Source organism: Palaemon carinicauda, chromosome 7, assembly GCF_036898095.1.
Source record: "Palaemon carinicauda isolate YSFRI2023 chromosome 7, ASM3689809v2, whole genome shotgun sequence".
Classification (NCBI taxonomy): domain Eukaryota; kingdom Metazoa; phylum Arthropoda; class Malacostraca; order Decapoda; family Palaemonidae; genus Palaemon; species Palaemon carinicauda.
This window is the reverse complement of record NC_090731.1, coordinates 87401825-87424679: the sequence shown is the minus strand read 5'-3', so window position 1 is coordinate 87424679 and position 22855 is coordinate 87401825. Positions and strand designations below refer to the sequence as shown.

At 39.7% G+C, this 22855-nt stretch overlaps 1 protein-coding gene across 2 annotated transcripts in view; it reads left to right on the top strand.

Annotated features, from left to right (window-relative positions):
- Positions 1 to 18418, top strand: part of Nca (neurocalcin homolog) — a 76786-nt gene extending 58368 nt beyond the window's left edge. For both annotated transcript variants that reach the window (XM_068376757.1, XM_068376756.1), the window contains exon 4: positions 14861 to 18418. In XM_068376757.1, coding sequence (XP_068232858.1) covers positions 14861 to 15058 — 198 coding nt within the window. In that variant the 3' untranslated portion in view covers positions 15059 to 18418. The remainder of the gene's footprint in view (positions 1 to 14860) is intronic.
- Positions 18419 to 22855: the final 4437 nt, after the last annotated feature.

Sequence of the window (22855 nt, the reverse complement as noted above, 5' to 3'; positions counted from 1 at the left end):
ATTTACAATTTAATTCGCACTTAACCTGTGAGAAGAGACGAGAGAGGAGGAGGAGGAGGAGGAGGAGGCGAGGGTTACTGCTTGGAAGAAGATTCTCCTTCCATGAGAACTTTATAGCGAGTTCTTCATCTTGAATGGCGTTCACTACCCCCAACTGCATCCCTTAATTTACGTTTTCTGGACACTTTGTTGTCTTTTTTTAACACCCTTTCGTTCAGTTTTGCCAAAGAACCTATCTAGTGTTGACTACCTTGACCTTTTTAAAATTTCATGGACATGAGACATATCATTGTCAGTATTAAATAAATTCAGTACTCGTCCGGATGAAACCATATCTTTTATAAACTTTAGTAGGCTTTCTGGTATTCTTAACATCTCAGTTGAAATCTGTATTCTCTTGATACTGCCCCTTATTCAGCTCCCATACCATTACTTTCTCTAAAATAGTATTAATGGTAACCATGTCACCTTCTAACTGTTTCTTATCGATCCATATAAACAGTCCGCATCAACTAATCTTTTGATGTCCTCTTTATGTTTCAGAATTGTAACTGTAACCTACAAATTGTGAATTTTGCAATATGAATATACAGTTTTGGCATGGCGGTCATAAGCTTTTCATTTTTCCTAATGTCTTTATTAATTATCTTAGGGGCCTTTGTCACGATGCTGTTAATTTTACAACGAAGCTCAAAATGTCTTTATGATGAACAACAGCAATCACAACTCAACAAAGAGTATGTGGTCACAACTGTACAAAAAATGAGTGCGTGTTAGCTGTTTCTTTTATTACTGCAGCTGGTAGAGCAAAAGAGTAGGCTCTGAGCAAGGGAGGATTCCGAACTACAAAAACAAAAGGGCAATACTCCACTCACCCAGTGTTAGTAGTGTATGGGTACGAGTGATAATCACAATAGTAATAGCCCACCAAAAATGCACATTATTATTATTATTATTATTATTATTATTATTATTATTATTAGCTAAGCTACAACTCTAGTTGGAAAAGCAGGATGCTACAAGCCTAAGGGCTCCAACATGGAAAAATAGCCCATTGAGGAGAGGAAACAAGGAAGTAAACTATATGAAAAGTAATACAAAATTAAAACTAAATATTTTGAGAACAGTAACAACATTAAAACAGATCTTTCATATATAAACTATAAAAAGAGACTTACATCAGCCTGTTCAACATAAAAACATTTGCTGCAAGTTTGAAATTTTGAAGTTCTACCGATTCAACTACCTGATTAGGAAGATCATTCCACAACTTGATCATAGCTGGAATAAAACTTCCAGAATACTGTATAGTATTGAACCTCTTAATGGAGAAGGCCTGACTATTAGAATCAACTGTATACCCAGTATTACAAACAGGGTGGTACTGCCTGGGAAGATCTGAATGTAAAGGATGGTCAGAACTATGAAAAATCTAATGCAAAATGCACAACGAACTAATTGAACGACGGTGCCAGAGATTAACATTTAGATCAGGAATAAAAAATTTAATGACTGTAAGTTCCTGTCCAACAAATTAAGATGGGAATCAGCAGCTGAAGACCAGACAGGAGAACAACACTCGAAACAAGGTAGAATGAAAGAATTAAAACACTTTAGAAAAAAACGGTAGAATGAAAGAATTAAAACACTTGAGAAAAAACTGGTCACCGAAAATATTAAAAGACTTACTCAGTAAGCCAATTTTTTTTGTGCAATTAAAAAAAAGACAGACCAAATCTGTTTCTCAAAAGTAAATTTGCTGTCGAAAATCACACCTAAAATTTTTAGAGTCAAAAAGAGTTAAAGAAACATTATCAATGCTGTGATACGGATGTTGAGGAGCAACTGTCCTCGACCTACTTATAATCATACTTTTCGATTTTATTGGATTCAACTTCATGCCCCATAATTTGCACCATGCACGAATTTTAGGTAAATCTCTATTAAGGGATTCAGCAACCCCAGATGAAAATGATGCAATGAGAGTAGCATCATCTGCATATGCATCAAGCTTGTTTTCTAGGTCAAACCACATGTTATGTGTATATAATATGAAAAGTAATGGGCCAAGAACACTACGTTAAGAAACATCAGATATCAATTCCTATACTCACTTTGGTACCCATCAACAACAACTCTTTGTGACCCATTACCTAGAAATTCAGTAAGGATGCTAAGAAAAAAACCCACCTACAGTATTCCCAACCGTTTGAGTTTGAAAACAAGGACCTCATGATTAACATGGTCAAAGACAACACTAAAGGTTAATCATACGAACTTCCTGACCACAATCAAGAGATTTCTGTACAGCATTGGAGATTATAAGAAGGGCATCACATGCTCCAAGGCCTCTATAAAAGCAAAATTGCAAACTAGAGAATAGATGATTGCCTTCCGCAAACCTATTTAGATGTTTTGCCAGATGTTCAAAAACTTTAGATAATATGGGAGCTACTACAAACACATTTACATGATGGAGTAACATTACTGATTCCCTAACAAGTGCTAAAATCTCCTCTTCTTATAATTTGCACATAATAACAGATAACTTTGAAGCTAAGAAATCTGTAGATTTTATAGAAAAAAAGGAAAAATACCATTTGGGTCTACACCTCCATAAGCATCAAGGTCCATCAAGAGAGCTTTAATTTTACGAGATCGAAAAGCTAAACTAATTAGATTAGCCTCATTACTCTGCTTACTGACAAACACGTCAGCCAAAAGGAGTTACCTTTTCCTTTGGACAGTGAGTGACAGAACAATCTGGTTTAAGTAAAGGAGAAACTGTTACATCTACACCAAAGAGTGCAGTTTTAAGGGTAGCCTACCACTTATGTTTCTGAGTTGTACCAGAAAGGGTTTCTTTTATGGTTAAACTGCATTCCTTTCCAGTTGAAGCATAAACTCTCTGAGCAAAAGCTTTAAGCTGAGTATAGTTATTCCAAGTCAAATCTGATCTATTATTCTTCCAAAGACGAGGGGCCTCTTGTTTCTCCAAATAAGCACGTCTACAATCATCATTTACCATGGATTGTCTTTCACTTAGTACCTCAGCACACGAGAAGGGATACGCCTATCAATTAGATGACTAGATTCCCATTCAATGGAACAACAGGATCAGCACTGATATTCAATTGTGACCAATTCAAGCCCAAACGATTTAAAATGCCATTCTAGTCTGCTTGAGATTTTATATAAATCTTACATGAGTATGATGCATTAGGGACAGGCTGCTCTGTCTTCACTACTAGTGAAATCAAGGCATGATCAGATGTCCCAACTACAGAAAGAGAGATCAAAAGAATAAATGATTACGAAAACAAGTGCAAAATAAAAACAAACCCCCACAAATCCCAACTCTTATCAGTATCAAAAAATAAACCAACGCCAATAACAGTAAACAGCATAAATATTCCATTTTTGTGCTCAGGCCATGTCGTCCTGATGGAAGGTTCCTTTAGGTAGCTTTCTAAGGGATATTTGCTACAGTGATACTTCCAGAGAATTAAACCGAAGGTCTCCAGGATTCTAACTCATGGCGCGAGTATCCAGTAAAGGATATCGCATAAAATCAGGGGACTGATACTAGATACGACACATAGCAATCTTCACCCTGAATAGATTTAACTCTTTGATGTAAGGGGGAAGAGTAGCAAAAGATGGGGGTGCCGATCTAGGTACCCGGTGGACCTCCATCCCTACTACTACCGTGACGCCATTCTTTTTCTTGTAGCGACCTAAGCGAGTTGTACTCCCATGTTAACCCGGTGTTTTGTTACAAGTTATTGAAATATTCATCATGCAATCTATAGCATCTTCATACTTTGGAAAGTTGAGTATTAATTCTTTCCTGTGTATAATTTTAGGCTCCCTTTTCACAGTTAAATTTCAATCATTCAAGTGTGTTTGGTTGAGCGTTGCCGAGAACCGGAGGCAACCATTTTACGACTGCAGTCGCCCGTTACAATCGCATTTTATTTAGTCAGTAGGACGACAATTCCCGGGATTAAGCTATAATGTGAGCTATTTAGGCAAATTATGCAAGTGGTGATTTTGCATACATGAATATTCCTCTTCCTATTATGTGACTTTACCTTTCGTATGCGGCGGGAATCCCGGTGGTACCAACTACCTTGGTCGGGGATCCTACCAGAGCAAGGCTACTCTCTCTCATATATACATGAGTAAAGTAATTCCCCACGTTTAGCCTCACCCTATCGTTCTTTCTCGATTCGGATGAGAATTTACATTCTCTAGAATCTATAGATATATGATATTCATTCTCTCTCAGAGAAAAGAGGCTAAACCCTTTCTCCCTCCCTGAGTGCCGCCGCTGCCACAGGCGGCAACCACTGTCTTCCTTCATCGCCGTCGAGTAGAACAAAGTTCTTGTTGCCTCCGGCTTTGATTTAGATAGTGACTAACTCAGGGTGCCCTTGTCTTCCCAGCGACGATGTCGTCAGCAAAGGAACCATGCTTTCTATGCTGCCGACGATGTTGTCAGCACAGGAAGCCATGCTTAATCAGTTCAATGTTTAAGGTAGGCGGCATACCTGCCGCCACCTCTCATATCAGTGAACTATAAGACCCTTTGCCCTTCCCCTTCTGTCCTTTAGTGATGTCATAGTCGTCACAAAACCCCCTCACAAGTATTCTGACAGTCATCCCGGCTTGCTAGGTTGACTGCATTACCGGCTGGTACTAGGCTGGTATTAGTTCTGCCGTTTCTGCCACCTTCCCCCTTACTCCCTTCCTTATCACGAAGTGAATATTTTTTGGGGGAAGATTGAGACGGCTTCTGACGGCTGCCGGTGGGAAACCTAACATACTTTGGGAAGTCCTCAGCTCTCCCTTAAGCTCCCATCCACATTCATTGCCGCCGACGTCATAGCCGGCGACAGGCCTTTTGTGGATGGGTGGAAGCCAGAATCTAACAGATTCTTTCCGCTTCCATTGGAACTTTCATTCTGGCAAGGAGACAGTAGGCAGTCTAATAGTCCTCCTACTCTTCCAGCTGTTATGTTTACTCATAATAATAGGAAACTCTCCATCCTTAATGCTTTTTCCCCCTCTGTCAGTTAGTACCGCCAGGTACTAACCTAACACCCGCAGTGCCGCCGGCTAAACTACAGTGTAGAAATATATAGTAGTACACATGTTTTCTAACATACTCTGTGTTTCCTATTGCAGTCAGTTGTTGGGACCACAATATTATGTTGAGGGTGAGTACTCCCTCAACACCCAGATGGTTTTTTCAATCATCAGGACCCCAAAAAATCACCGATCAGTATTAATATATACTACAGGTGGATAATGTTAGCATAGACACTTAGTAACTCTAACTCTAGTTCCTAGAGTTTTTCTACCTTGTATTCTCCCTATCAGGGAAACTAAATATTATTACTGACGGAGGTCTCAGCAATGGCCTGGGAGAGGAATCACAGATATGTGTCTTTTCTATTTCCTGTCAAGCTTACTATCCTAAGCTATTATAAACAATAGTGATTACTATTGTTAATGAAAATTGTATGCTTTTATATCTCTTGATATAAAAAACATGAATACTCATTGGGCCCTTTTTCCTTCACAGGAGGAGCCGATGGAGAAGTGTGCAGCATTGTTTTGCAACCACAAAGGCAAAGACTTTTGTGGCCACACGATGTGCAGAGGACTCATGCCCCCTACTGCATCGTGTCGGGAGTCCTCAAGTATTGGGGACACGAAGGGTTGCCCCACCTGCTCGACCCTGCTGGCCAACGGCTTCGGAGAAGCCCTCCCAGTCAACATAGAGACTAGGGATACAGCGAGGGAGACCCTTCACAAATGGGTAAGAGGGTTCCAGAAGAACTCTCCGGGACTGTACTTACCCAACGACTCTCCAAGGTGCCTAATGTTCCCCAAGGCCCAACCAAACGCAATAGTGCCCCAGGAACAGGTCCAGTCTCCCCTCATACAACTGAAGATCGAAGCGGACATAAATAAGGCACTGGAAGGCATGGACATCGACCAGGAAAGGATGTCAGAAGTGTCTACTGACACTGAGCATGGAGGCCGTGAAGAACACATGGAATATCCACAAGCGGAAGAAGATGGATCCGTTTCAACGGCAACCGAAGATCCTGTTTGCCGTGACGGCATACCAACCTATGCCGTCAACTTCTTCAACCCCAACTCCACAACCAGTGGCACAGGCCGACAAGAACGAAGCGATCCTCACTTCGATTCCAACAGATGATAGAATTGTTCCAAAAGGAACAAGAGACAATGAAACAATCAATCAAGCAGCAGCAGATACTGTTGCAGGAGAGGGCAGACCGCCATGGAACTACCAAGGGCTCCACTAAGAAGCCCCTTAGAGTGTTGGATCTCCCTCACTGCTCCGAAACCAACCCCAGGAGGTATGCGGAGCATACATCCATGATGAATGGGAAACTATTCGTCTCGGAGAAGTTGGGGGCCAAACTAATTGATGACCTTGAGTTCTGGCCTAACTTTTCAGCTTACCCAGATTGTTACGTGAGACTGTGGGATGAACATGCAGCCCGTGAGGAAATGGTACCCAAAGAGGTCATTGTCTTTGAGCATGACAACGTGCAGGCCATCCTCCTGAAAACCTTGAAAAGAGCCAGGTACACCATCTCCAAAGTCTCAGCACTGAGCAAGAGACATCCCACCTTTCTTGCTCCTTCCTCCGTCTCTTTCCCCTTTTCGGAGAAAGCACTAAACTTTGCCATCAAGGCAGTCGACGAGGGCAAACCCTACCCAACCCTGAAGGACTGCAAACCATTCTCTCTAGCACTGCCTACCTGCGAGGAGAAGTGGAAGGATGTCCACCTAACCCTCTCCGTCTCTAAGTTGGATCCAGAGATAGCAGGCCAGCAGTTCAATGAGAACCTTGCGAAGTTGTCAGACCATCTTCTGAGGAGGGAACAAGAGACGAAGGAGAAACTTGCGGCCTCCCTTTCTCATCAGAACTGCCTGGAAATGAGTGCAGGTCTACATAACGCCCCAGAAATGTTCATCTTCCTGGCTAATTCTCACATGGGGACTCTTGTGAAAGACTTATATGCTTTCCTCTGAGCAAAGAGAGCCTGCAGAGAGTTCGTATTGGCCTTAGCAACCGTCAGACACGAACCAAGGAAGCTGATTACCTCGAGTGTCTGGGGTAAAGACCTTTTCCCACAGGAAGTGGTCCGAGAGATCATTGCCAGAGCAGCCACGGAGAATAGGAACCTTTTCCAAAAGTGGGACATGAACTCAAAGAGGAAATCTTCCTTGGACGGAGGTCCCTAGCCTAAGAATAAAAAGGCAAGGAGACCACGCACACCTGCACAACTTCATGCTGTGACTATAACCACGATGCCTCAGACCACCTTCCAGATGGTCCCTCAACAACTGGTAGCCCAGTCGCCAGTGTTCAAGCTTATCTTTGAGAGGCAGTCGACTTCCTTTCACCCTAGTCAGAAAGGAAAAGGCCCAAAGAGAAGTTCTTCTGGAGGTAACTCCTCTCGGGGCCGAGGAGGATGTGTTTGCGGAAACAAATCCGCATGACCCCCCAAGCAATGAGGGGCTCCAGGTAGGAGGCAGACTGTATCACTTTCGGGATTGCTGGACCTTCGATCCCTGGGCCCTTAGCCTAATCACGAATGGACTCGGGTGAAAATGGCACAGACCTCCACCCCGTTTTCCAGAATTCTTCCAACACTCCAGCCCCTTGTTAGAAGAATATACCTCAGAACTCTTGAACAAGAAGGTAATAAGGAAAGCTAAGTCTATCAAATTCCAGGGAAGGCTGTTTTGTGTTCCCAAGAAAGACTCAGACAAACTCAGAGTCATTCTAGACCTGTCTCCACTCAACAAGTTCATCGAGAACAACAAGTTCCGTATGCTTACTTTGCAACACATAAGGACCCTTCTACCAAAAGGGGTGTACACAGTCTCGATAGACCTAGCAGATGCTTACTGGCATCTTCCAGTGAGTTGTCCTTTCTCCTCCTACCTAGGATTCAAGCTAGAGAAGAAGAAGTTTGTCTTCAGAGCAATGCCCTTCGGACTGAACACAGCCCCAAGGATATTCACGAAGCTAGCAGAAACAATCGTCCAGCAGCTACGCTCCGAAAGAGTTCAAGTGGTAGCACACCTAGACGAATGGCTGGTATGAGCAGCATCCAAGACTACTTGTCTGCAGGCAGCCAACAAGGTGATCCAGTTCCTGGAACACCTGGGCTTCAAGATCAATCGCAAGAAGTGTCGCCTTTCTCCAGCTCAGAAGTTCCAATGGCTAGGAATCCAATGGGACTTAAAGTCACACCTCTCTATTCCATCCAAGAAGAGGAGAGATAGGGGGATCTGTCAGGAGACTAATCCGTCACAAGAGGATTTCAAGATGCTAACAGGAAAGAGTATCGGGCTCTCTCCAGTTCGCAGCAGTGACAGACCTGGTGCTAAAAGCACGTCTAAAAGATGCGTCAGGAGTCTGGAGAAGATACGCATCAAAGAGATCAAGTAAGGTTGACCCCGACCCTGTTGCGCATGCAGTTAAGGCCGTGGTCAACAGCTAAGAGCCTAGCACGGACAATTCCCCTGCAACCACCACAACCATCAGTGGTAATACACACGAACGCCTCCTTGGAAGGATGGGGAGGCTATTCATATGAGAGAAAAGTGCAAGGGAATTGGTTGCACCAGTTCAAAACCTTTCATATCAACATTTTGGAAGCTTTGGCAGTTTTCCTGACGTTAAAGAAACTATCCCCTCGCAGAGCAATCCACATCAGATTGGTCCTGGACAACGAAGTGATAGTAAAATGTCTAAATGGACAAGGCTCGAAATCCCCTCACATCAACCATGTGATATTAGCCATCTTCTACCTGGCAAGGAAGAAAGGATGGCACCTGTCAGTAGTTCACCAACAAGGGTTCTGCAACGTGACGGCGGACGTTCTATCCAGAATGGTCCCCAGACGCAGACTCATTCTCCTTCATCTCGGAAAAAGTCCCGGAACTGCAGATCGACCTCTTCGCGACGAGCGACAACAAGAAACTACCTCTTTACGTAGCCCCTTAAATGCACCCTCAAGCAGAGGCGATGGATGCCATGTCCCTCGACTGGAACAGGTGGAATTGCATTTAACTGTTTCCACCAACCAATCTCCTGCTAAGAGTCCTCGACAAGCTAAGATCCTTCAGAGGGACAGCAGCAGTAGTGGCCCCCAAGTGGCCCAAAACCAATTGGTTCCCTCTAGTTCTAGAGCTGAAACTGAAGCTGTTTCCTCTGCCGGATCCAGTATTATCTCAACTGGTCCAGAAGTCGACTGTCTACGCTTCATCCTCGAGAACCAAATACCTACATCTCATGATTTTCTCGCCCTAGCGGCGAACAAAAAGTTTGGGATCTCGAAGGATAAAGTTGACTTCATCGAAGAGTATAAGTCAAGTTCGACTAGGAGACAATATGAATAGTCATGGAAGAAATGGGTTTCCTTTGTGAAAACAAGGAAACCGACAGAAATATCGATAGATTTCTGTCACGCATTCTTCATATACCTACACGAACAAGGCCTGGCTTCTACTACGATTACCTCGTGTAAGTCGGCCCTGGCTAGACCACTTCTGTACGCCTTTGAAGTGGACCTCTCTAGTGAAATCTTTAATAAGATCCCAAAAGCATGCGCTAGACTCAAGCCAGCAACCCCACCAAAGCCCATCACGTGGTCTTTGGACAAAGTCTTGCACTATGCTTCGAACCTAAACAATGAGGATTGTACTCTAAAGGATCTAATACAGAATGTAATTTTTCTGTTTGCAATAGCCTCAGGGGCTAGAGTTAGTGAAATAGTGGCCTTATTCAGAAACGAAGGTCATATTCAGTTCCTAGACACAGGAGAACTGAACCTTTTTCCTGATCCTGCCTTTCTTGCCAAAAATGAGCTACCCACTAAGAGGTGGGATCCTTGGAGAATCTGCCCACTGAAGAAAGATGCCTCTCTGTGCCCAGTAGAGTGTTTTAAGGTCTGTCTTCGAAGATCTTCAGACTTCAAGGGAGGACAGCTCTTCAGAGGCAAAACTTCAGGATCAAACCTTTCCCTAAGACAACTGAGAGCGAAGCTCACCTACTTTATTAGCACAGTGGGTCCTGACTACATCCACAGGTCACGAACCGAGGAAAGTTGCTTCTTCGTTGAACTTCTTTCAACATATGGACTTTGAAAGACTCTGCTCATACACTGGGTGGAGATCATCCAGGGTCTTCTACAAACACTATCGAAGCAAGTATGTGAAATAAAACATTTTGTGGTGGCGGCGGGTAGTATCATTAAACTGGTCGTCTAGTGCTGCGATGAACAGTGGACTGTTTTGGGACTTTACAGTGCATCGGATGCATAGGTATACTTCTAGTGCAAATCACAACAGTGATTATCTTACTGTTCCATATAGGTGCATATCTGACCAATAACACCAGTGCCGAGTGAACATTTGCGTCACAGTGTTAATGCATTTCCAAAAATCTGAACATGTCAGACAGATTTGGTTTCACATCTCCATTGAGTGGCATTATTCCGATAATGAAATTATATATTTTTTCTACACAAGAAAAAATGGACCCTGATGTGTTTTAATGCTTGATCAGATTCATACTCTATTGTAACTACATTTGATAATATAGTTGCAAAATAAAAATACAAAAATATATTTGTGTCTTATTACTGCTACCTCATTTACAGATAAATAAAACATGCTAGAGTTTCATTTAATCCCTATAAGGGCCTAGAACTTGAAATCAGGATACAGATTTCCAAGGAAAGTAAAAGGTAAGCTCTAAAGTTTTCCCTTCTGTTCCTACGGAAACACAAACCTTGAATCCTTATTGGCGATGTCGACACTTTCCATGCAGGGGGTAGGAAGCACTAAACCAGCTCCAGGCTTAGTGGTAATGACAGTTACCTGGAATTTCACATATAGGTCTAGTAGACCAGATAAGGAAATCCATGCAAGGTAGAAGGCACATACACAAACCCACAGCTATAGTAATTTCAAGTTAATTCTCTGGTCGACATGGCCCGAGCCCAAAAAACGGATTTTGAGCAAAGTGAAAAATCTATTTTTGGGTGAGAGTGCCATGTCGTCCTGATGGACCCACTCTTTTGCTGACCCCTCCCAAAATTACTTTATCTACGGCCATTTCTGCGTAACGACAAGAAAAGGAATGGCGTCACGGTAGTAGTAGGGATGGAGGTCCACCTGGTACCTAGATCGGCACCCCCTTCTTTTGCCACTCTTCCCCCTTACATCAAAGAGTTAAATCTATTCGGGGTGAAGATTGCTATGTGTCGTATCTAGTATCAGTCCCCTGATTTTATGCGATATCCTTTACTGGATACTCGCGCCAGGAGTTAGAATCCTGGAGACCTTTGGTTTAATTCTCTGGAAGTATCACTGTAGCAAATATCCCTTAGAAAGCTACCTAAAGGAACCTTCCATCAGGACGACATGGCTCTCTCACCCGAAAATAGATTTTTCACTTTGCTCAAAATCCGTTTTAACAATGAAGTTAAAATAGTTGGTTTTTCTATCAAAAGAACTGGCATAAGCTGCCATATCAAACAAAAACTTCAATTGGCAAAACACAGAAAATAAGCGTTAAGATGTTTCAAACTATTGGATAAAAACAAGAATAAATCTCTACAGACGCCCAATAAGACCTCTATTTGAATATCCAATAGCACCAGCATGCACAATGGCTCACACAAAGATGAAAACCCTACAAAAGATCCAAAATGGAAACATAAGAAACAAACATGGCCTAAACCATAACAACAAGAAAAACAACAACAATAATAATAATAATAATAATAATAATAATAATAATAATAATAATAATAATAATAATATCATCGTTAATGAAAACAACGAAACACTCCATAACATATACAATCTCGAACCAGTAAACATCAGGTACCAAAGAAGAGCCACACAAGCATGTGAAAGATTCAAAAACATTTACCCAGAACTTGCAACAACGAGTGAGGAAATAACAGACACAAAACGAGCATTTTTGGTGGGAAAGGATAGTCCCTTACATAGCTCAGGATGAACCATGTCCGTAGTATTAAAATAAACTAATAAAAAAGTAGACAGACATAAATAAATAAATAAAAAAGCCACAGAAATGGAATAAACAGGAATACACAAGTCCCCCGGAGGCTGGGAAGAGAACTTACTTCCTGGAAGTCAACAAGGTATGATGGCAAAAAAATTCCCCCTCCCATCCCCCCCCCCTATCCTATCCCCCGACACTGTAGCTGTATGTCCCAACTGGAAAACCAACGGCAACCATACTTGTTATAACACTATGGAAGTTGGTGTATACGAGGTCTGAGCAGTTACCAGACCTGTGAGTAGCTTAACTTATGATTTGCTTACAGCCTGATTCAGAAGCAAAGTCCAAACCTCTTAAGACATGGCAATCAGCAGGAGAAACAGAACTTAACCACTCCCTATGGTGAGCATCGGATAAAAAAAAAAAAAAAAAAAAAAAAAGAGACAGTCGAAGATAGAATCATCCATGTCTGGATTCCTGTAGATCGAATACAAATAGATGTTATGCTTGTCAAAGACCTTTATTACCTGAATCTCATGACATCCACATTTATAGCAGGACTTATGAGAAGCTGGGTACTCGGTCCTAATATACACCGCCATACGCCATTACCTTGGGGCTAGGAATCGCATCCCGTTTCAAAATGATTGTCTTCTTAAAACCATGCCAAGGAAATATTTCCTCGCAGACCGTTACAATACATACGTGTAAATTAATTTGAATTTGTATGTACGTTAGCTGCGACACACAAGTTAAGGTTTAAGGACGAAATGCTTAGCCTTTGCAACAGCACCTCCAGTGTAACAGCAATGTAGTTATTTTGTGGATTTACCTTTTTTAATTATTTGACCTAGAGTAGAAATAACCGACTATAATATTTAAGTATCATTCCTAATATGACTTGTAACAGTAATAAAAGCATCAACGTGTTAACATTCACCCAGCTAATACAGACCCATGATGAGCTACTGGCTGACCTTGCAAGCGAACAAAATGCAGTCATCCAAAGCTGAAACTTGAAACGGGATGCAACCGATCAGCTTTATTTGAAAAAAATCACCAACTACATTAAACAGAAAAATATCCTACAATACATAACGCCATCCATAAATGAAAAACTAGATTGCTTAAGATCGCTTACTTAGCGAGAGAAGGGACATAAGGATCCAGACTAGCATCTCAGTCTTCTGCCTCACAATTTAGATATCTAAAGTGACTAAGAAAGCAAGGGTTTAGCAGCAGAAGGATCTAAAGTAAATATTGAAATCGAGGCTCTACGAAAGGATCTCGACTGTAACTCACAGTGAACTTTCAGAATCTTTACTGAATGAAACACTGTGTAGATCGAACCATGGAAGTCAGGTTAGGCCAGGTCAAACTTACCGCCTACCAATGAAGCCTTGTTGGGTTTCCAAGATTAAAAATGGAAGCTAAATAAGTTACCAGTTTTTAAGGCTAATCACTAACAAGACTTGGCAGGTTAAGTGACGATTTACCGTGCCATGTCGTAATTAACTCTACTATAAACAACTAGCCAATTCTTCTTTGGATTTTCCCTCAAACTAAAATCAAGTTCTATTAGCACTTGAACGTGAAACAGAATTTTCATGAGAGGAACACATGGATCGCACTTCTCAAAACGGATATTTTAAACACAATAATACAGGAAAGCTAAGAAATCCAACTCAGAAGCCCACATAAAACACAATGAAACCTATCATAATCTGGAAAGAAATACATCTGACTCTCACCAATACAATGGAAAGCTTGAATAAATTAACTCTGGCAATTCGCTATCCTTTAATCGCTATAGGGTCTCGTTACTCTACTAGAGGCATGTGTCTATAGAAAGGAAAAAAAAGATTGGGAAACTTTCTCGTAAATGTTTAGGTAAATATCGATAGACCAAGCTTCTGAAGTAGAAGGAATGAGTATCAAGGGAGTGTCATAGAAATAATTTGATCTTATAACAATGGTTTTACAATAATTTTTAGTTAGTGTCATACACATGGCCATGATTGAGGGACTCTCAGATTCTTACCTATAAGGTACACACTTGGTCCGCAATTATAGTTTCAGTTCTTTGTTGTAACAGAACTTTTATGTTTTATAAAGAGTAAAAGATATTTCATCAGTAAAGATAAGAGAAATTATAATACCCTTCACCTGTACTGTAAATATTTATGGTTTTTAATACTTACTCAAGGGCCAAGGCATTTAAGAATGCACTTTAGATCTTATAAAAACCATACCAAACAACTCAGGGAGCAGGTGCCTGACTGATCAGCTGTCTGCTAGGTGTCTTAATTTCCTTTGAGATACTATCTGATTACATATGTTTTTTATTCATGTACTTATTTCTGTCTTTGGATTTAGGTACCCATGTTAATTTTCAGCATGGTCATGACACAGAATTTATTTTGGAGACTTCATTTCAGATTTTCTTCCCCTATTAGGGCAAAATTAACCCACCTAAGCATTGGGATGCTTATGTGTATTACACTATACATATGTACTGTAGTTTATGTGTTGAAAGCTTGTTTTCCTATACAGTACAAGGTCAATTAGCAACTAATCTAATAAAACTAAAATAATTAACGGTAATGATAAGTGTATGCATTAGAGTTAAATGAAATTCTTTAAAATCAAATGACTGTAAACAAAAAGTTGTTAGAAGGAATCTGATGGTATTAAACGAGTACTTTGTATGAAAGTTTGTTATCGAATACTTGAATTGTAATGACAACCATTTATTTTCAGGCAATTTACAAGATGGTGGGATCCGTAATGAAGATGCCAGAAGATGAGAGCACACCTGAGAAACGTACTGATAAGATATTCCGACAAATGGATAAAAACAAAGATGGCAAACTTAGCTTAGAGGAGTTTATTGAAGGGGCAAAGAGTGATCCTTCAATTGTTCGTCTGTTGCAGTGTGATCCTCAGTCATCCCAGTGACCTCTCACAACCTAACCTCACCTCAATTAACCTCTTACACTAAAAAACCTTAATCCTAATTAAATAATAAACAGTGTTGGCCAATGATAAACTCCCATAATTTTATAACTTTTTCATGACATTTTATTTTACCTAATACTTATTGTTTTCCATAGCCGACCTTGACCAATAATACCTCCAACTTTCATCAATCCCAAGCATTCCGGATATCTTCCCTACACTTCTATTCTTTAAGACTCCCACTTAGCATGATCCATCTTTATCCCCGTTCCTTTCCTAACCCACATAAGATTCTCTGTTTATAGGTCAGATTAATAGTTCCCACACTCCCAGCTTCATTGCAGTGGAATGTCCCATCTCCTTCTTTTCATGTTCTTATCATTGATCAGCCCCTGGTGGGTGTCTGCATAAGGACTAGGTGCTTATGGTGAGGATTTTGTTGTTACCCACCATCAGGATATTCTAACTTTCAGCCCTATCTTTTAAGAGGAAATTGGTAAGTGAACCTGCTAAACTGAAACTTAGGGGCTATGTTCTTTATTATTATTATTATTATTATTATTATTATTATTATTATTATTATTATTATTATTATTATCATTATTATTATTATTATTATTATTATTATTATTATTATTATGTAGGTAGTCACGGGACAGAGTTCAATGGATGTAACTTTTTATACTGAAGCTGGGGCTGTGAGACTTTTTTTTTGGGTCTGTGTGGAGTGAACAAATGTACAGCACAAGAAGGAGACTGTTCTTTCCTGCTGGTCCTCCTTTATGTACTGCATGTTACCTGCACAAAGATTCCTTGTCTGGTGCTCACCTGTCAGAATAAGTAAGAACGAGGTGTAGCAACATGTATGGTTTGTAATTTTTCAACGATCCCAGTTGTACTTACTAGTTGTACTTAATTAGCGGAGAGTTGACTTTCCTCTGTCGGATGTTCTGAGTAATTCTACATACCAATTAAGTGTATTCCAGTTCAATATTTTTCCTTTTTTTACATTTTGTCAATTGCATGTTCATGCTGGCAGGTGTTTGATTTTCCCATATTCCATTGTAAACTCCTGACAAGCATAATATTGTACATATGAGTAAAAACTCCCCTGTCATGAAATCATTTTTTATAGTGTAAAGTATTTGAGAATATCGTTTTTAGTTGATTGATTACAGATTTTGCTTAAGCAATATTCAAGTAGAATTAATTTTGATGTAAAAAAAAAATTGTATTTTTTATTATAGTGTCTTGACTAGGATTGTGATTTTAGGATAATTGATTTTCATACAGAAGTACTAGGGGATTTTGTAAAATTATCTTTAAACTGGTATTAATATTGTAGGCAAATATAAAAAGGTCGGGAGAAAATATGGATATGGGAACTGCCACACAGCTACGCTTTTTAATTATTATGAATGTGGTCAAGTTTTCCCTGCCTTTGCATTCAGTGTGTATTCAACGACTATTCTCTCCTCCATCTTTGTGCCAAAGTGTCATGAGGAATTTTTTATGAGAAGGTTGACTCAAGGTTCCACTTCCATTTTAGTACCCAATATCAGGAGTGCTCTCTCTGTTTTTTGTCTTTTTAGCAGTGGAGTGCTTGTGTTATTTCTAAATTATAATGATAAAAGGTCGAGGTTTTATGATATATTGTATGTTTAAACTTTCTTATAGTATTGTGGCTATGGACATATTTCTCAGACCCATGGTGTTGAGCCCGCCTTTATTATTTTGTTAGGTCCCCATATGCATAATGTTACATTCACTGAGTGCTATTAAGGTATGGGTTCCTCTCACTTTTAGTTTATCGTCTTTGGTTTTGTATGACAATATTTCAGACATCCTTTATTATTGTGTGCACAAAATGTTGCATGACCATCAATTTTGTGCCCAAGTTAATGCTTACATACATTTACTATACTAATTTCTTGATACATTCAGTGGACTTCAGAGATGTAATTTTTTAACAGTATCATTTGAATGATCAAAACTTGTGTACCTTTTGTGCAGATTATTGCTTCCCCATCTCCTATGTCAATGCTGCTTAGTAACTAATGTAACAAGACTTAAATCAGTTTTGAGTAAAAACTGAATTGACTGTGCCATACAAATTAACAAGAAATTTTACTACCACTGCAATAATGTGCAAAAGTAAAGGGTATTCAAAAGTAAAAGATGAACTTGGACATTTTATGCATAGTTTCAACCTTTCAACCTTTTTCATTATACATGTGTGCTGAATGTAAAGGTGTCCATGAAAACAATCATACTGTATTAATATTTCTGCCATAATGCCTAAGTCTGAAAATTTATATCTATTTTGGTAAGGCATCATGATATCCTGCATAATGCCTGGGTATTTTTCTGTGATTGCCACATGTTATCTGATGACGCTTGATGACAGTGCTGTACTCCCCCAAAAAATGCTATTTCTGCCAGTTTTTGTATTGGGGGCTGCTAAAATCTTTTAACATATTTGCTGCTTTGAATTTTTATCACACTAAAGCCACAATATTGTGTCAAACTAAGGTAATTGTTAAGAATAAAGATTATACACGCTGCACTATAATTGTTGCCTCTTGATACCTCAGTCAGTTGTCATGTGAGGTAGAATGATAATGGTTATGCCGATGAAGAAATTTTTGTAGTGTGGGCAGTTTCATCATTTAGTATAGGTATTAACAGTATTGTTATTGACTTTTAATGTTCAGTTCTTTTGATAAACTTGCACTCCATTTTAACAGGAAATTGAAATTTGGTCTAGCATATTGCCCTCCAATGAATCTGGCTGTACAGTGCCTAAAACTTGGTATCTTGCACTTTTTATCTCTTGAAATCAGATTGCTGATTAAGGGGTTGCTGGAGTATGAGCAAAGTTCATCTCTTTTTTTTTCATTGCATGGTTCCTGTCAAGAATGAATATGTATGTGTTATGATATCAGAAGAAAAAGGTGGTTAGTGTAGACTGTGCCTAAGCAAAGGTCTGATGAAATGTAAAAGAAAGCCAACAATGAAGTATCATCTTTGCTGTATTAGCAGAGGTAAATTTTGCAACTTTTTTTCATCTCAAGTCTTATAAAATTATTAGTGCTTAATTTCATAGATGCTAGTACCAATTTTACTCATAGCACAAGTTACTTTTTATATAACCTTTAGGTATTACTTTTTTATTGGTGTATTGTATTTTTCTAATGGCAACCAATTTAGGAAGTAAATTATTGGCCCGGGCTTAGTTGCACAGTCTTATACCAGTGCACACTGAAGAACCAAAGTTGATGTTTTTTTGTCTTGTTTCCTTCTTGTTGTATTTTCCTGTGAGACGGAGTATCAAATAAAAGTACAGCAACAAGAGCCTTTGTTCTTTTTGTTTTATTATATATTCCTATTGGTAATTTTAAGTTAGTTTATTAGATTACTTGAACCAAATATCTTAACTGCCATTAAGCTTAATTCAAGTGCAGTAGTACCTCAATTTACAAGTAACTTTGATTTCAAGCAAACTGGAATACTAGCACACAAATTTGAAATGAGTTACGAATACAGTATTGCATTGGTCTGCAAACAAAAATTTTGTGCCATATGAGCCTTTTCTGTGGACAAATACTAACAAGCCTAGCATGAATTCAGTCACACTGTGCCCATACACCACCCACGCAGTTCATGCTGTTTTCACATAATCATTACCCCATTGTTAAGAAAAGGCAAAATCAGTTATCTCTAGATTGAATGTAAAAGTATTAAAGCTGAATTTTGTTAATAAAATTTCATATTTCTATACCCACCTATTACTTCTCAAGAAGCTCTCTTTATTTTTTTTTTAAATGTTCCCATTTCCTTTTGCTTTGATAAATACATTACATGCCCCAACAAGGGAATGGAACCTTTTAGCGGTAGGTGTACAGAGGCTCAGGACTACTGCATTAGTTACTCGGTCTCTTCAGTTTTGAAGTGGAAATCATCCCTCCTGATTATACCATAAGTCAATGGGGAGGGGGATGGGTATGTAAATAAACAATAGGTGAGTATAGAAATAAGAAATGTTACTTTTTTAATTATGTTTATTTCTATGAACCTCCCTTGAAGTTCATATTGCTGACTCCCATGCTGGAGGTGGGGTGCAATTGAAGTAAAGAGATGGGTAGATTTAAGTACAAGGGAGAACGTATGGATATGGAAACTGCCACACAGCTATGCTTTTTAATTATTATGAATGTGGTTTGGAGATGGTTTGGGCATGATTTGGGTCTAGATTACATGTCTAGAATACTTTGACAAACCAATTGAACTGTGGTTTGAAATATGAGACTCCAGATTATTAAATTAAGAAATTAAAAATACCTTACTGTAGAATGTCCCAAAATGTTAATTTCAATCTAGCTGATATTCATGATTGATTCTAAATTGAATATAAATACAACCATAGATATAGTAAATTAACTGAATGCAAAATTACTGAGACAATATCCCTTGCTGCCACTATGGAGCCTAGAGCCCAGTGGTCTTCATGAGCAAACCATGCTTCTTTTATATAATGTTTTGTGAAAACCGAATTGGTATGCCATTGAGCTGTTGTTAAAATTTTTTTCAAAGAAAAATTTCTACAAAAGTTAAGGGAAATAGATGCCCTCCTAGTATCATGTATCTTCACTTTAAAGCATTTAAAAATTTTGGGATCTTATTTTTTTGTGAGCTTCTTCAACCAAATTTTTAACTAGGAATGACAAAGAATATTTAGTCAACGGGCAATTAGGGACCTTCAGCCCACAGAAAAAAAATTCAACATACTACTAGTCTAGTAGGAAGCTAGGGTTCCCATGCACCCCCATGATACATTTTTTTAACTTGCATTTTTGCAATCCCTGGGGTGTCTGGAAACAGAATCCCCTTTGTTCCCATTCAAAAAAATGTCCCATGTGGGTCGTTTAGCCGTCTATTTGTCCGCCATCTTGGATTTCTTGAGATGTAAAAGTTAGGGGTAGGGGAAATATAAAGGACCTTTTCGTAAAGAAATAAATTAGTTACAGGTACAAACTAGGTATCATTGGAAAGGGTATGAACAGCACTATCACAAGAACCCATCACTTACTCGGTCATGACATTGATGAGGTCACCAGAGGTCAAAAGGTCACGTTAAAGGGGCACTAGTCAAAATTCGGGCCCATCCAATTTGTTAACCATCCTGCACCTAACTGAATAAATATTTTGGATTCTACTTTGCTTCAAAGAAAGTGTACATGAATAGGTAGTTTTTAAATCTAAAACAAATTAATTATCTAGAATGTAACATTATTAATCCTTTCCACAAATAAAACGAAAATATTGAAAAAATTATTTTTTTAAATGAGATTAATGTGAAATTCCAGTTCGGCACATCTTTGTTTTCTCTGCCTTTCTGTTATGGTAAAAGGCCTTATATGTTCCAATGAGTCCCAAAATACAGTCTATGTATAATTCCATTGGTATCTTCACTTGGTATTATCAGAATATGCAATACACACATATATATAGATAGAATGTCTGATAACGAGTTGCTATAACACGAAGGACAAAAATGTATTAACTTGCAATATCATCATGACTGCCAAAAGTCTCAATGTTCATATTAATCTAATCTTCATTATCACTGAAAAGTTCTTCATTGTCACTGTCTTGGTCAGCCTGTTCTCCATCAGGGTCATCATCACACTGTTCCATCTCTTCCGTAGTCTTGTGAACTAAGTCTATCAAGGCAGGGGGAAGTACCGGGCTGCAAGACCACACTGGCTCCAGAACACCCTCATAATTTTGTTCCCAACCTTGTTCAGGATCATATGGCTTTGGAGACCAGAAGATTGGAATATCTGCTCGCTTGTAGATAGCTAGAACTTGAACGCTGTGGATTTCCAAATCCAGATTTCAGAAGTGACAAACTGAAGACCCGACTTCAAAGACACAAAATTAATGAGAGCATCGCTTTCACAAAAGTTTTTCCTGGGAACAGGGGATGCATAACCTTCAACCTGGTGTACAGCAAAAGCATCTCTGTTGCGGAAGCAGTGACATATGCATATAGACTTTGTTCCAGAGACAAGTTTGAGGATGTTGCCTTGCACTTGCGCATTGCTGTTCAGAGGATGTTCCATGAGTCAACACCACTTCCTTGGTCTCCAACAGCTGATGAGCTGGATGCCAGAGCATCAGAAGAATACCTTCCAACATCACCATCAGATGATTGTAACTGGTATGCTTTGCCGTTCACAGCCACCAGTGCTGTGCCACAATGCTCCATGCGAGATGCGAGGTCCTGTCGACTCTTCTGGTGGATGAAGGAGTCATGGAAAAGTCTGAAAAGTGCCGACGTCTGGTCCTTTCCATAGCTCAGGTGAGATTTAACCACATTTGCTTTACCACCTTGATATATAGTTTTACCACATTCTGTAATGAAAATGTAAACCATTTTCTGTCTAATGTCTAGTGGGTTCATTTCCAGGACATCTGCCGTGCTGTGACAAACGGAGAGTGGAAATTACCTAAACACATTCTGCCTTGTAGCACCATACGACACCTGCAGATTGTTCAATACCGACAGCAGAGTGACCTTGCCTTCATGCTGCTGGTCAAATCCCAGAACCTGGATGAGCCACTAGACCTTGATGAACTGATGAGATATTCACTCACCCCTGTACCACTTAGCCTGGGTACTGCTGATGGTTTCTTCAATAAGACCAACAAAGCTGCACTTCTGCATTTCTACACAGACGATAGTCACGAGGATATTCCTTTTCCGAAGGGTGCCCTGCACATCCAAGATGGCAACATCCTTTTCCATGCCCTGACAAATATATCACCTACGTTTGGAGAAATATGTCTGCAAGTCTTCGATCAGATGGTGGCCAAGAAAGATTTTATCTTCTCAACTGATTCTTACCATGCTGATTCTATCAAGGCTCTAGGAGAGATTACGCCGAGGATCTTCTCAGCGTTATCTGATACAAAGGCCAGCGACAAGAAAACCAAATGACTTCAAACTATCCCTGGCAAATGAACACTATAAAACACAGCTCTGTGAACTACTATTCCAGGTTTGGAGCAGCAATGTAGCAGCATCTCGCATGGAGCACTGTGGCACAGCACTGGTGGTTGTGAACGGCAAAGCATACCAGTTACAATCATCTGATGGTGATGTAAGTAATTGAATTCCATTAATTTAATACGGTTAACCATTTGCCTACTGTGTAAAATCAGTATGTATGATAAGTTCCACATTATCATTTCAGGTTGCAGCACAAGAGGTTCAAGAGCTTACGTCTAATCAGGAGGAAACAGACACAAGGATTGTGCTGTACCTGAAGTATGCAGCAAAACTGGGTTACAAGTCAGCTGTAGTCAGGACGCCAGACACTGATATCTTTGTCATTCTCCTGCTTCATGCTAACACCATAGGTCCTACCATCTTTCTTGACATCGGAACTGGTAAACATCGTCAAATGGTCAACATAAGTCAAACGGCAGAATCCATGGGTGCTAATAAAGGTAAAATGGTCCTTGGCCTGTACGTGTTCACCGGGGAGGACGTTTCAAGTTCCTTCAAGGGAAAGGGCAAGATTGGACCACTTAAGAAGTTACAACGTCATCCAATTCATCATGAAGCTTTCAGGTATTTATCTTGTTATCTATATGTATGCAATGCCCTGACTATTACACTTTCTTATCAACTTTGTGCGGCAATTGATATAATTATACTCATCTCCTTTCAGAAAACTTGGGGATGAATGGTCGGTAGAGCCAGAAACGATTGATGATATCGAGGCATTC